This window comes from Artemia franciscana, chromosome 13 (genome assembly GCF_032884065.1).
Source record: "Artemia franciscana chromosome 13, ASM3288406v1, whole genome shotgun sequence".
In the NCBI taxonomy this organism is placed as follows: domain Eukaryota; kingdom Metazoa; phylum Arthropoda; class Branchiopoda; order Anostraca; family Artemiidae; genus Artemia; species Artemia franciscana.
This window is the reverse complement of record NC_088875.1, coordinates 42,701,280-42,715,364: the sequence shown is the minus strand read 5'-3', so window position 1 is coordinate 42,715,364 and position 14,085 is coordinate 42,701,280. Positions and strand designations below refer to the sequence as shown.

The 14,085-nt window shown below is 34.5% G+C and overlaps 2 protein-coding genes across 3 annotated transcripts in view; one reads left to right on the top strand and one right to left on the bottom strand.

The window, feature by feature from the left end:
* Nucleotides 1-5,755, top strand: part of LOC136034962 (uncharacterized) — a 58,616-nt gene extending 52,861 nt beyond the window's left edge. For both annotated transcript variants that reach the window (XM_065716517.1, XM_065716516.1), the window contains exons 8-9: nucleotides 1,855-1,954; nucleotides 5,517-5,755. In XM_065716517.1, coding sequence (XP_065572589.1) covers nucleotides 1,855-1,954; nucleotides 5,517-5,596 — 180 coding nt within the window. In that variant the 3' untranslated portion in view covers nucleotides 5,597-5,755. The remainder of the gene's footprint in view (nucleotides 1-1,854; nucleotides 1,955-5,516) is intronic.
* An 892-nt stretch (nucleotides 5,756-6,647) lies between these two features.
* The window catches only part of LOC136034958 (zinc finger MYND domain-containing protein 10-like), an 82,549-nt gene continuing 75,111 nt past the window's right edge, over nucleotides 6,648-14,085 (bottom strand). Inside the window, exon 10 of the mRNA XM_065716507.1 lies at nucleotides 6,648-7,465. The gene's annotated coding sequence lies outside the window, so the exon portion shown is untranslated. The remainder of the gene's footprint in view (nucleotides 7,466-14,085) is intronic.

The window sequence follows — 14,085 nt, the reverse complement described above, 5'->3', positions numbered from 1 at the left end:
CCCACACCGGGCACGCGTACTCGAGCAACGGGCGAACATAACACATGTAGGCATGGAGAAGACTTTCAGTATCACACCCAAAACGCCTCATTTTGGTAAGTGTCTGAAGGCTTGCATTACACAAAGCTTTTTGTGTGAGGACTCAGCCTCACACAACAAAAATAAGAACACTATATGTATAAAGTTCTATACGTAATATTCTCCCCACTGTGTTGAGTACAATTCCTTAAAGTGTGCGTTATGTGGTTAAGACCGAACCTTACGTGGGTTGCTGAAGAACCACTGTCTGAGATGCTACGACTTCTAATTCCCTTTATTGGCCTTTCTATTAGTTTTTTTCTTTTATCTCTAAGGAACTTGAGGTCAACATGTCAAAAAGGTCAAAAACAATTAAAACTCGTAGATTTTGCAGAAGAGTTAAACCAAATAAAATATTGAGACAAATTAGTCTTGTGACTAAAAAAAAAAAAAAAAATTTTGTAAAAAAAAAGACTATAAAAATGTCAAAATTATAATGATAAAAATTAGCCTATATCTAGGTAGTAAAAAGGGGGTGGGGAGATTTACTACTGCAGGGAGGAAGTTTGGAGAGAGGAAGTATATTTCAAGGCAAGGGTTAGAAGGGGGGAAGTGAGAAATATTGATTAGAAGAAATGTTTTACCGCCTAGAGATAAAAGAAAATATTTGAGGAAAGTTGAGGTCGAAAGAGGGTCCTTATGTTTGCCTAATGTGTGGAGATGGTGAAGATGATTTTTTTTTTTTGGGGGGGGGGGGTTGTGAGGAATTAAAAAGGATTGTGGTCAAAAAATTTTCTGGGGCTGTTTGACAGGGAAGAACAAAAGAATTTTATAGAAGTAATGGAAAAAATTTTTGGGGAAAAAGAAGGCTGGTTAATCTGGGTATGCCTTATAGCGAATTTCTTTTTTCAATTGGTTTATTTAGTTTAGAAAAAAGGGTATGTCTCTGTTTTAAATTTCTATTAAAATCAATTATTTCATTAACCATGGGACGTAAAGGCTTCTAGTGTTAATAAATATGTCATATCGTATACTAATTTTGATGTATACCAGAATGAAGTGTCAATCTGAGCATAGTATATCACTAGCTCTTGGTGATTAAAGATCATCTAGAGCCATTGCCGGTGCTTGGGCGTCAAATTGGCGTTTCACTCGCTGGACTGTTTTTCACAAGGGCAAGTAACAAGCCTGTCCTCCAGTCTTGCTGCAGTGGGGAATGATCTAAGTACCTCGTATTGGCAAGAAGAGCATTAATCTACTTAGTGCAAGATTTATAAAATATTCTAAAGAAAGATTTTCTAATGAAGACAGATATACTTGCCCGCTTTGCAGAGTTAAAGATGATTATTTAGTGCACTGCTTAAGCCGGCGCCAGGGGCTCTCTACGATAAGGGAAGGGATATTTGGAAATAATGAGTTTATACTTCCAGGTGTCTTACATAGTACTTGGCCTGAGTTTATTTGTAGAGTAGCAAGGTACCTGGAAATTTTGTTAAATATAAAAAAAAAGTGTAAAGTAAATATAATGTCTTATTTATGTCTTTTTCCGAGTGTTAGGTGTTCTTTTCAATGACCTTTTTTTTCAAGTATTAAGTACTAGTATTAGGTTAATGTAGTGTCTCGTTTAAGCGCTTTGTGATGATCGCTGATCAAAGTTTATGTTATTTGTGTCTTTCGTTTATGTTATTGTACGGTGTTCATGGCTGTATATTTGGCTTTAGAATACACTTATCCATCTATCTACTGTGCTATGACTGGGTCGAGTTCTTAAAGTTGATAAATAATACTTTTGCCTTATTTTTTGTAAACTGAGCTGAGATCTCTCAATCATTTTAGGAGCTATTAGCCAAAGTTCTGTCTGCAGACTTCAAAACTACCAGCTGTCCTGTAGTTCTGGACTTTTTAGTGAGGCATGGATATATCAATAGTGAAAATGGTAATTTTTAACAATTATAGTCAATTCTCATTATCTCGACTTTTTCTTTTCTGGGCTTTTTCTTTTTTTTGGACTTTGTAGTAAGGCTTGGATATAAATATTAAAAAAGATAATCTTTAATAGTTATAGCTCTTTCTTGTCATCTTGACTTTTCTGTCCTGGGATTTTTCTTACTTTTAGGATTTTAATAAGGCTTTTAATACTTTTTAATTCGAGTCAACATATAGATTTGTATGACGATGACTGTGGCTTTGATTTTTATATGTTTAGTGCCTTATCTTTTATTATGACAAGAACTGCCATTGATCGGCATGATCGTGTAAGGCGTTTAAAAATAAAATCATTTTAGTTGAGTATCGAGTGTGAATACAGTAGTTTTAATAGTTGAAGCTATTTTTCGTCATCATGTTTTTTTTTCTGTTCTGGACCGCTTAGTAAGGAATAGATATATCAAAAGTGAAAACAGCAATTTTTAACCGTTATATGTATCTCTCATCATTTAGCATTTTTCTTAGTTTTGGACTTTTTAGCAAGGCATGGATATGATATTAGTGAAAACGGTATTTTTGTAACTGTTATAGTTACTTCTCGTAATCTGGGCTTTTCCTATTCTGAACTTTTTATTAATTATAGAATTTTCAGGGAGGCCTAGATATATCTATAGTGAAAACGGCTGTTTCCTAACAGTTCTAGTTATTTCTTATGTTCTCAACTTCAGCTTTTCTGGACTTTTTAGTAAAACATGGATGTGTAAATAGTGAAAACGCAAAATTTTTAATAGTTACAGTTATTTTTTATCCTCTGGACTTTTTCTTAATTACAGAATTTTTAGTGAGGCATGGGTATGTCAATAGTGAAAACGGTAATTTTTTAACAGTTCTAGTTACTTTTATATCCTCTATATATCTGTTCTGGACTTTTTAGTAAGGCATAGATATGTAAATAGTGAAAACGGTATTTTTTTAACAGGTAGGCTACAGTTACTTTTTATTATCTGGAATTTTTTTAGTTATGGAGTTTTTGATGAGGTCTGGATATATCAATGTGGGAAACAGTAAACAGTTATAGTTATTTGTCATCATATGGAATTTTTCTGTTCCAGACCTTTTTTTTTATTTGCGCGTTTTTAAGTGAGTTTTGAATATGTCAGTAATGGAAACGGTAGTTTTCCTGCAGTTATTAGCTATGGAATTTTCAGTGATGCATTAATATATCGTGAGTGAAAATAGTAATTTTACAGTAGTTATAGTTACTTCTTATCATTTGGATATTTTCTGTTTTGGAATTTTTCTAGTTATGAAATTTTTAGACGCATAGATATTTCGACTTTTTGGACTTTTCTCTACTTTTTCTTAGCTATGGTGTTTTATGTGAACATATCGATAGTCAAAACAGATTTTTTCTGATAGTTCTATCTATGTATCATTATCATTATCGACTTTTTATTGGGCATGGACCTTTTTTTTAGTTTAGACTTTTCCGTCAGGCGTGGATATTTAAATAGTGAAAAGAATGATTTTTTTTTTAATTACGGCTATTTCTTATCACGTTGGCTTTTTATGTTCTGAGCTTTTTTTTAGTTATGAAATTCTCAGTAAGGCATGGATGAATCAATAGTGAAAACGACAATTTTCTAATGGTTCTAGCTATTTGTCATCACCTGGACTTTTTCTTCTCTGGATTTATTTTGTTTTTAGTTTGGACTTTTTAGTATGGCGTGGATAAATAGATAGTGAAAATGTTAAATTTTTTTTTTTCAGTTACAGTTGTTTCTTATCGTTTGGAGTTTGCTGTTCTGGACTTCTTCGTAGCAGTCGAGTAGTCTCGTCAAAATTCTTGGGCGGGGGGGGGGTGCCAAAGTTGGAGCCAATTTTCCCAAATCAATAGCAGTGAAAACTGAAAAATGAGTCATGTACTACCATAAAAGCAAAGATATGCTAAGAAAAACTGACCTGTTTCCCTGGATACTTGAATTATGCTGGCTTATCTTAATTTTGGCGATTTTTTTTTGCAGAAACTAAATTTCAGCTGTGGAGGGGGGGGGTGTAAACTTGGCTCTGAAGGGGGCAGCCGCTCCCCCTTCCCCATAGTAAATTACGCCCCAGCTTCTTAGCTATGGAATTCTTAGTGATGCATGGATGAGTCAGTAGTGAAAAAGCAATACTCTGACAGTTCTATATATTTTTCATCATCGGGACATCTCTTCTGGGTTTTCTTTTGTAGCTTTGGACTTTTTAATAATGAGTGCTGTACGAATTGTGAAAATGGTAATTTTCTTTTTAACAGCATCAGTTATATCGTCTGGACTTTTTCTGTTCTGGATTTTTTTCTTAGCTATGGAATTTTTTAGTGAGGTCTGAATGTATCGATAGTGAAAACGGCTATATTCTAACAGTTCTAGTTATTTTTATATTCTCTATTTATCTCTTCTGAACTTTTTAGTAAAGCATGGATATGTAAATAGTGAAAACGTTAATTTTTAACAGGTGCAGTTATTTCTTATCATCTGGACTTTTTCTTAGCTATGAAATTTTTCAGTGAGGTCTGGATGTATCGATAGTGGAAACGGTTGTCTTCTAACAGTTCTAGTTATTTTTATATTCTCTATTTATCTGTTCTGAACTTCTTACTAAAGCTTGGATATATAAATAGTGAAAACATTAATTTTTTTAACAGGCTCAGTTGTCTCCTATCATCTGGACATTTTCTTAGCTATGGAATTTATTAGTGAGGCCTGATGTATGAATAGTGAAAAAGGCTATTTTCTATAAGTTTTAGCTATTTCTTATATATTCTAATGTAGCCTATTTGTTCTAAGACGCAGTTATTTTTTATCGTCTGGACTTTTCTCTTCTGAATTTATTTTAGTTAGGTATTTTTTTGGTGAAGTATGGATGGATCAATAGTGAAAACGGTAGTTTTCTAACAATAATGGAAGCAGTCCTTTCCTTTTTTGCTTTTTTGGACTCTTAAAATTTCTACAGTTGTCTTGTATAAAATTGTATATTACAAGTGTACTATTTTATTCATTCTCCTGGCCTTTTTTTTTTTGTTTAAGCGACATATTAAATACTGTCTGCATAAAAGGAAAAAATACTGAATTGTGTGAAATATATAGGACTAATTGCTCTTTAATACACCTAAACACACAAATTTGTCTTGAAAAAAATATTTTTCTTGTCCTTTTTCTTCATCTTTTTCTCTCCCTATTGTTCTCTGTCTTACCCCCCCCCCCCACGCGCCTACCTTTCATTTTGAAGGTTCATATATGCTTTGGCAGCGCTCTAAAATATTAGAAGAGCACCCACTTATTTAAATCTATCTCCCTCCCCCTTTTTCTTCGTCTATGTCTATCTTCTTTTTTCTCTCCTCTCTCTTTCCGTCTCGTTCTCTCTCTTACGCCCTCCTCCCTCTTTATTCTTGAAGATGTATTTATGTTTTCGTAGCAATAAGTATTTGGAAGAAAGACCGTTTTCTACTTGTTTTACACGAACAAAATATCTTAAGAGTCATTTTCTTTCATTTAAGCAAATTTGTTTTAATGCCTTAATTTTATTTTTAGAGCCCAACCTGCCAGAGCTTCTGGAATTACTCCACATGCCCTTACACATGATGTACAACTTTGTACCTAGTCTGGCTTAGTACCGGTGTATTTTATCTTCATTTACAGTTTTCGACTTTTATTTATTTGAAATGCATAATTTGATTCTCTGAATGTTAATATGTTCTTAGTTTTTTGCTTTGTTTTTACCGTTGAGTCAGTTGTTTCTTGTGATTTTAGAATAAAAGATCTTCATTTTATCTCTTATTTTCCTTGTTACTCCCCCCAAAAATGGCCTAGGGTAACAAACTTTTCTTGCATAATTAGCTGCGCACAACAAATCACTGATATGCCGCTAGTACTTTAAATAGTCAGGTCGTTAGGCATATGGTATTTTTTCAACCTTCCATGGAAGGATGGCTTTTGTAGAATAAACCTCTCATGAAGACAGCTCAAATGGATGTAAAGTCCCGAATAAAGTTGTTTCTCAAGACTGTTTCTGCACTTGAGTTCTTCTGATAAGTTCTTTGACTAATGTATTTATTCAACCTTTGTTTGAAAGAATCAGCATATGATTTTGATGGAATAAACCTCCCGAATAGACAATTAAATTTCATTCATATTGCCGAGTAAACCCGCTTTTGAAGTTTTTCCACACTTCAGTTCTTTATCAAGTCCTCTAACTACTCTCGGTTCTGTGTATAATTAAATATAAAAAAAACTGGTTTATTTTAACTGCAAGTAAGGAGCGACATTAAAACTTAAAATTTTTGTGGGTATGACTTTTAGTGGGTATTTTCCCCTATTTTCTTTCCCAGGCTCGTAACTTTTGATGGGGTAAGACTGAACTTGATGAAACTTATATATTTAAAATCAACATTAAAATGTGATTCTTTTGATGTAACTATTGGCATCAAAATACAGTTTTTTAGTTTCGGTTACTATTGAGCCGGGTCGCTCCTTACTACAGCTCGTTACCACGAACTGTTTGATGCAGCCATGATTAATTGCCCGCAACAATCATTTTGGGATATTCATCCTGATTTCAGCCGCATTGTCCTGGGTCTTAGCAAATAATTTCGCTATTACTTTTCCATCAGCAGAAACTTCGTTATGTCCTTAACTATAAATATTACCATTAGGTAATACCCGATTATCCTCGGGTATTCTTATAATCGGGTAATAATACCATTTTGTTTTACCTAATGCCATCGGGTTGTCTTGATACTTAATCCAAATAATCAATTAGTTCTTTGTAGGGACCCTGGACTTTTAGTCCGTATTAATCGGCCGTATAATCTTGATTTTTGAAGCTGCCTTGTATACATTTTACGTCATATATGGTTGTGACCTATCTTTATGACGTCATTTATCACATTTTAAGTCATTTATGGTTATAACATATGCTTACGAGGTCATTCATCATGTTTTATACTAAGACGCAGCTCTTTGCTAAAAAATTGATTTCATTTTAAATATTATGTTTTGTAAATTACAGAAGCGAGTAGACATAACAATTTCCTTCAACACGTGCCCCTAGACAGATCTACGTTGTTCCAAGTAGATGGAAAAGATGGAAAAAAGATGCTTTCCATGCTAAAAACTGATTTTCCTTGTTTTTCAAGCCAATATATTTTCCTTGTTGTTCAGGCCAAGGGCCTAAGTTTCCTGAATAGGGTGTTCAGGCAAGGCAATTCCAACGGTGTACCTTTTTTTCTGTCCGATGTTTAGCTGCTCCGTAGTTTGTTTTCTTATGTAGGTGATAAGACTGGGTTTGGTTACATAAATGTCTTTTATTCGCCTTTTAAAACTACGGCAGAAAGAGAGAAAGCTCCTGAACAGGAGGTGTGGTGATCGTCCTGCTGAACCTTCTCAGGCTCTTTTCAAATGCATTTTGATGTGATAACTGTGTACAAATGCAAGCATATGGTTTTTTATCCTTCTAAAATGACTTTGCAAATCACACTGACCTGCAAAAAATTTGAAGAAATAAATATCGAGAATGGGTTTTTTTTAAGGCCAACGAAAACACTGGACGAAAAAAGCGAATATTTCTTTGTTTGATTCTGTCATTTCGGTTTTATCCGTATTGTCTCAGCCACATTTTGTTTTACTCTTTCTTTTAATTAAATAAAAAAAAAACTAATTTTTTTTAGCTGAAAGTAAGGAGCGACGTTAAAACTTAAAACGAACAGAAATTACTCCGTATATGAAATGGGTTTTCCCCTCCGCAACCCCTCGCTCCTTACGCTAAAGCTTTTAATTGTTTTAAAAAGTAGAATTGTGGCAAAGAGTCAAACTTTAGCGTAAAGAGCGAGGGATTGCGGAGGGGAAAACCCATTTCATATACGGAGTAATTTCTGTTCGTTTTAAGTTTTAATGTCGCTCCTTACTTTCAGCTAAAAAAATTAGTTTTTTTTTTATTTAATCTCTGAACGTTTTTGAATTAATGCATGTTTGGTTTTGGCTCTCCGCACATAAATTATTAAAATGAAATTTGTATATTAATTCTTTTTTGGCTAAATGGCTTTCTCTTAGTTCTGATCAGACGATTTTGAGAAATAAGGGGTGGGGAAGGAGGCCTAGTTGCCCTCCAATTTTTCGGTTACTTAAAAAGGCAACTAGAGCTTTTAATTTTTAACGAACGTTTTTATTAGTAAAAAAATACGTAACTTAAGAATTAACTTACGTAACAAACTTTCATAACCTTATATTTTTATTATGTATACGAGGGGGTTTGTACCCTCGTTAATACCTCGCTCTTTACACTAAATCGTAAGTTTTGTCCCAATTCTTTAAGAATGATTCCTGAATAAGAAAGGCCGTAGAATAAATAGTTGAAATTACTAAAAATACTTTAGCATAAAGAGCGAGGTATTTATCTCCTCCTAAATACCTCGCTCTTTATGCTAAAGTATCGTTAGAACCCCTCATATGCGTAATAATCTCTGTTCGTTTTAAGTTTCAATGCTACTCCTTCCTTTCATTTGAAAAAAGTTTTCATGTTTATTTTTCATTGTTTTCTTATAGTAATGCTAGAAAATCCTGCGCCCTTTTCATTGAATTTTTCTTCCCCCATGACAGATTCCTCCAAGGAAAGATCCTCCAGCATAGCCCCCTCTCCTCAGCCCCACCCCCAAACAAAATAAAATCCCCCTGAAAACGTCTGTACACTTCCCAATAACCATTACTATATGTAAACACTGGTCAAAGTTTGTAACTTGCAGCCCCTCCCCCAGGGATTGTGGGGGAGTAAGTCATCCCCAAAGACATAGTTATTATGGTTTTCGACTATGCTCAACAAAATGGCTATCTCAAAATTTTGATCCGTTGACTTTGGGAAAAAATTAGCGTGGGAGGGGGCCTAGATGCCCTCCAATTTCTTTGGTCACTTAAAAAGGGCACTAGAACTTTTCATTTCCGTTAGAATGAGCCCTCTTGCGACATTCTAGGACCACTTGGTCGATACGATGACCCCTGGGAGAAAGAAAAAAAAAAAAAAAAAAAAAAAAACAAACAAACAAACAAATAAACACGCACCCGTGATTTGTCTTCTGGCAAAAAATACAAAATTCGACATTTTTGTAGATAGGAGCTTGAAACTTCTACAGTAGGGTTCTCTGATACGCTGAATCTGATAGTGTCATTTTTGTTAAGATCCTACGACTTTTAGGGGTTGTTTCCCCCTATTTTCTTAAATAAGGCAAATTTTCTCAGGCTCGTAACTTTTGATGGGTAAGACTAAACTTGATGAAACTTATATATTTAAAATCAGCATTAAAATGTGATTCTTTTGATTTAGCTATTGATATCAAAATTCAATTTTTTAGAGTTTTGGTTACTATTGAGCCGGGTCGCTCCTTACTACAGTTCGTTACCACGAACTGTTTGATTTTTCTGATAGCGCTGAAGAAGGTAGGTGGTTGTCCTCAGCAAATATTTGCTTTTTTTGTCCATCTTTTTCATTGTCCTTAAAAAATCTGTCCCCGATCTTTATTTCTTCAAACTTGTTTTTATTCTCCAAATCTTGAATATGAGAACTTTTAGGACCTCAGACTAATCGAGTTGCAACGAAATGCTGACAGTATATTTTTGGGATGAATAAATCCTGACCTGTCAAGGCCTTGGCGACTTTAATTTTTATTGTAATCTCTCATCATCGATTATGAAAATTAAACAGAGAAGTCTATGTTCAAACCTTTGTATATGCTAAAACTAATGAGGTTCGATTTAACTGAGTTATGTATTTTCCTTATGGGTCCTCCTGTATTATTCAGAACACACTGGAGAAGTTTGCTGAATGTAAGATCTATGAAAACCGGTTTCATAGCCACAAAGACAAATAGCGGGTGACAGAATGCATTGGACTTGAATAATGTGGGCTTCATATTTGCACATTAGAGGGGGGGGGTAAGGTTACTTTATCCCCACACCCCCCTAATGTGCAGATATATAGCCCAAATTGTATTATTATCTAAACTAAAGTTATGTTTTCATCATATTTTGGTGTGTTTCCTTAGGACTAACCTAACTTTACTTCTCGAGTGTGTTCTGAATAACACAAGATTGAATCCTTGTGATTAAAGGTGATTTAAGCTGAACATTATTCTTGTCTAAACGGAATTTTTTAGAGACTTTTGATTCGAGTTTTAGATACATGTTAACCATTTTGCCCTTTTTGTCGGTTTTGAAGAGTATTGAAATATTTTAAATTTGAAAAAAAAATACAATTGAGGCTTTGTATTATTTTGAGCATCCAGAGCACAACATAAATATTAGAGCACAGCGCGTGGTTTGGGAAGTTTTCCAAAGCGTCACAGCAATAGCTTCGACAGGTCTTCTATATTCCAATCGCAATGCGCTAAGAATTTGTCATTGCGCACACGGGAAGGCGGAGTCATGACGAAAGGTGTGCAACTGATTGGTTCCAAAAATCTTTAATAAATGGTATAGGAATTTTCCATCAAATTGGGTGGATTCCAACTTGGATGGAATTTTCCATCCAAGTAAGGAGCGACACGGCTCAATAGTAACCGAAACTCTAGATAACGAAATTTTGATACCAATAGATACATCAAAAGAATTGGATTTTTATGCTGATTTCAATTACATAACTTTTATCAAGTTTAGTGTTACTCATCATTAAATTTAAAAAAAAAAGTTTTTTAACTGCAAGAAAGGAGTAACATTAAAACGAACAGAAATTAATCCGTATATCAAAAGGGTTGTCCCCTCCTCAACCCATTGCTCTTTACGCTAAAGTTTATTATTGTTTTAAAAAGTAGAGTTGTGAGAAAGAGTCAAACTTTAGCGTAAAGAGCGAGGTGTCGAGGAGTGGACAACCGCTCTCATATACGGAATAATTTCTGTCTGTTTTAAGTTTTAATGTCGCTCCGCACTTACAGTTAAAAAAACTTGTTTTTTTAAATTTAATTTCTGAACGTTTTTGAATTAATGCATGCTTTAATTTTGGCTCACCGCACATGAATAATTAAAACGAAATTTACATACAAATTTTTCTTCTGCTAAATAGCTTTCTCATAGTTTTGATCGGATGGTTTTCATAAAAAAGGGGTGGGGGAGGAAGCCTAGTTGCCCTCTAATTTTTGGTTACTTGAAAATGCAACTAGATGTTTTTATTTTTTGTACGAACGTTTTTGTTAGTAATACACACACGTACCTTGAAAATTAACTTACGTAACGAACTTCTATATTTGTGTATTTTTATTATGTATATGAGGGGGTTTGCCCCCTTGTCAATACTTCGCTCTTTACACTAAAGCTTGAATTTTATCCCAAATCTTTAAGAATAACCCCTGAATCACAAAGGCCATACAATAAATAGTTGAAATTACTAAAAATACTTTAGCGTAAAGAGCAAGGTATCGTGGAGGAGCCGAACCCCCTTATATACGTAATATTTTATGTTCGTTTTAAGTTTTAATGCTACTCATTACTTCCAGGTGAATTTTTTTTTAATTTTTTTTCATTGTTTTTTTTTTAATAATGCTAGAAAATCCTTCATGGAAATTCTTTTCCCTTGTGATAAATTCTTCCATGAAAAGATCCTCCCACTTAACCCCCGACCCATCCCCACCCCAACGCGAAAAAGCTTCCCTGAAAACGCCTGTACACTTCATAATAACCATTACTATATGTAAACAATGGTCAAAGTTTGAAACTTGCAGCCCCTCCCCCGGGGACTGTGGGGTATTAAGTCGTCCCCAAAGACAAAGTTATTAGGTTTTCGACTAAGTGTGAACAGAATGGCTATCTCAAAATTTTGATCCGATGACTTTAGGGGAAAAAATGTGCGTGGGAGGGGGCCTAGATGCCCTCCAACTTTTTTGGTAACTTAAAAAGGGCGCCAGAATTTTTAATTTTCTTTAGAGTGAGCCCTCTCGCGACATTTTAGGACCACTGGGTCGATACGATCACCCCTGGGAAAAGAAAATAAAAAAAAAGGAACAAATAAACACGCATCCGGGATCTGTCTTCTGACAAAATATACAAAATTCCACATTGTTGTAGATAGGTTCTCTGATGCGCTGAATCTGATGGTGTGATTTTCCTTAAGATTCTATGACTTTTATCAGGTGTTTCCCCCTATTTTCTAAAATAAGGCAAATTTTCTCAGGCTGGTAACTTTTGATGGGTAAGACTAAACTTGAGGAAACTTGTGTATTTAAAATCAGCATTAAAATGCGATTCTTTTGATGTAACTAATAGTATCTTTCGGATACTTTTGAGCCGGGTCGCTCCTACGAACTGTTTGATAAGTTACGAGCTTGAAAATATTTGCTTTATTTTCGAAAAAGGGAAAACACCCCTTAAAATTCGTAGAATCTGAATGAAAATCACACCATCAGATTCAGTGTATCAGAGAACCGTACTGTAGAGGTTTCAAGCTCCTATCTGCAAAAATGTGAAATTTTGTATATTTTTGCCAGAAGAAAGATTTTCTTCCCAGGGGTGATCGTATCGACCTAGTGGCCCTAGAATATCGCAAGGGGACTCGTTTGAACGGAAATTAGAATTTCTAGCCCCCTTTTAAGTGAAAAAATGGACGTCAACTAGGCCACCTCCGACGCTCATTTTTCCCAAAGTTACCCGATCAAAATTTTGGGATGGCCATTTTGTTCAGCATAGTCGAAAAATCTAATAACTATGTTTTTGGTGATGACTGAATCCCCGGGGGAATGACTGCAAGTTGTGAACTTTACCCATTGCTTACATATAGTATTGGTTATTGGGAAGCATACAGACGATTTCAGCGGGGATTTTTACTGGTGGGGGGGGGTCCAGGGAGAAGGTTACGTGGGAAATCTTTCCATGGTGGAATTTTTCATAGGGAACTTTACATGAAGGGGGTGTTGGATTTCCCAGCATTATTTAAAAAACGATCAGAAATTAAAAAAAAAACAAGTTTTTTTCAAATGAAAGTTAGGAGCAATATTAAAACTTAAAACGGACAGAAATGATTACAAAACAGAAATTAGTACGTATATGAGGGGGTTTTCCCCTTCTCAATACCTCACTAATAACGCTAAAGTTATTAAGGAATCATTCTTAAATAATTAGAACAAAATTCGAATTTTAAAAAAACAGCGAGGTATTGACAAAAGGGACGAACCCCCTCACGTACGTAATAATTTCTGTTCGTTTTAAGATTTAATGCTGCTCCTTGTTTTCAGTTTAAAAAAATTTTTTTTTTATTTAATATTGTATAATATTTATGCTGTGATCCAGAGTTAACTTGGATACTACTCCTGACAACATTTTTGAAGAATTTCAATTTTACTTAGATATCTCCTTGTATCTAGATAAATGTTTGTAGTTTGCTCATGAGTTCTGGTGCTAATCTAAACAGTAAAGATTAGATAAAAAAAATTTACATATAACAATACCACCAAAGTTAGACTCTAAAGAAAGAGAAGTATCGCCCTCAATTGTTTTTTAGACCAGGAAACTAGATGGTTTTTTTTTAGATGGCTTTGTTACAATTTTTTAGGTGGTAATCCTGCTGCAATATTAAATATATTTATATTTACAATATCTGACAGCATCTAAGATACTGTAATCTATCAATATGTCAATATCCCTCACCATAATATTAGATAATATTATTGTCATAATATTGCCATATATATATTTTTTTTTTTTGTAGGCTTGTTAACCACCAGTATTGATTAAACATTTCTTCATGCTGGATGAAGTAGATCAAATATGTTCTATTAACAAAGTTCAGAAACAGTTTGTTTTTAAGATGGATATTCCTATGAAACATACGATTATTTGACAAGCCTAAAGCTGTAAATTGCACCAAAAGGACAATATACTTAGATTCTGGGCCGTATCTGGGGGTGGGGGGGAGATAACTGGTTCGAACTCCCCTTCCCCCATCAAAAAAGTTCTCTGACTCGTAGAAAAGTAGCAAATACACATATGAAGAAATTTTCGTTGCGTTTTGTAAAGTTGTTTTTGTAAGCCCTTCGTCCCGAACAGAAGTAGCCTCCCCCACCCCGAACAAAAATATTGTATACGGCATAACTCATATCGTTGGATCCAATAGTTTCAGACCTACCCATTT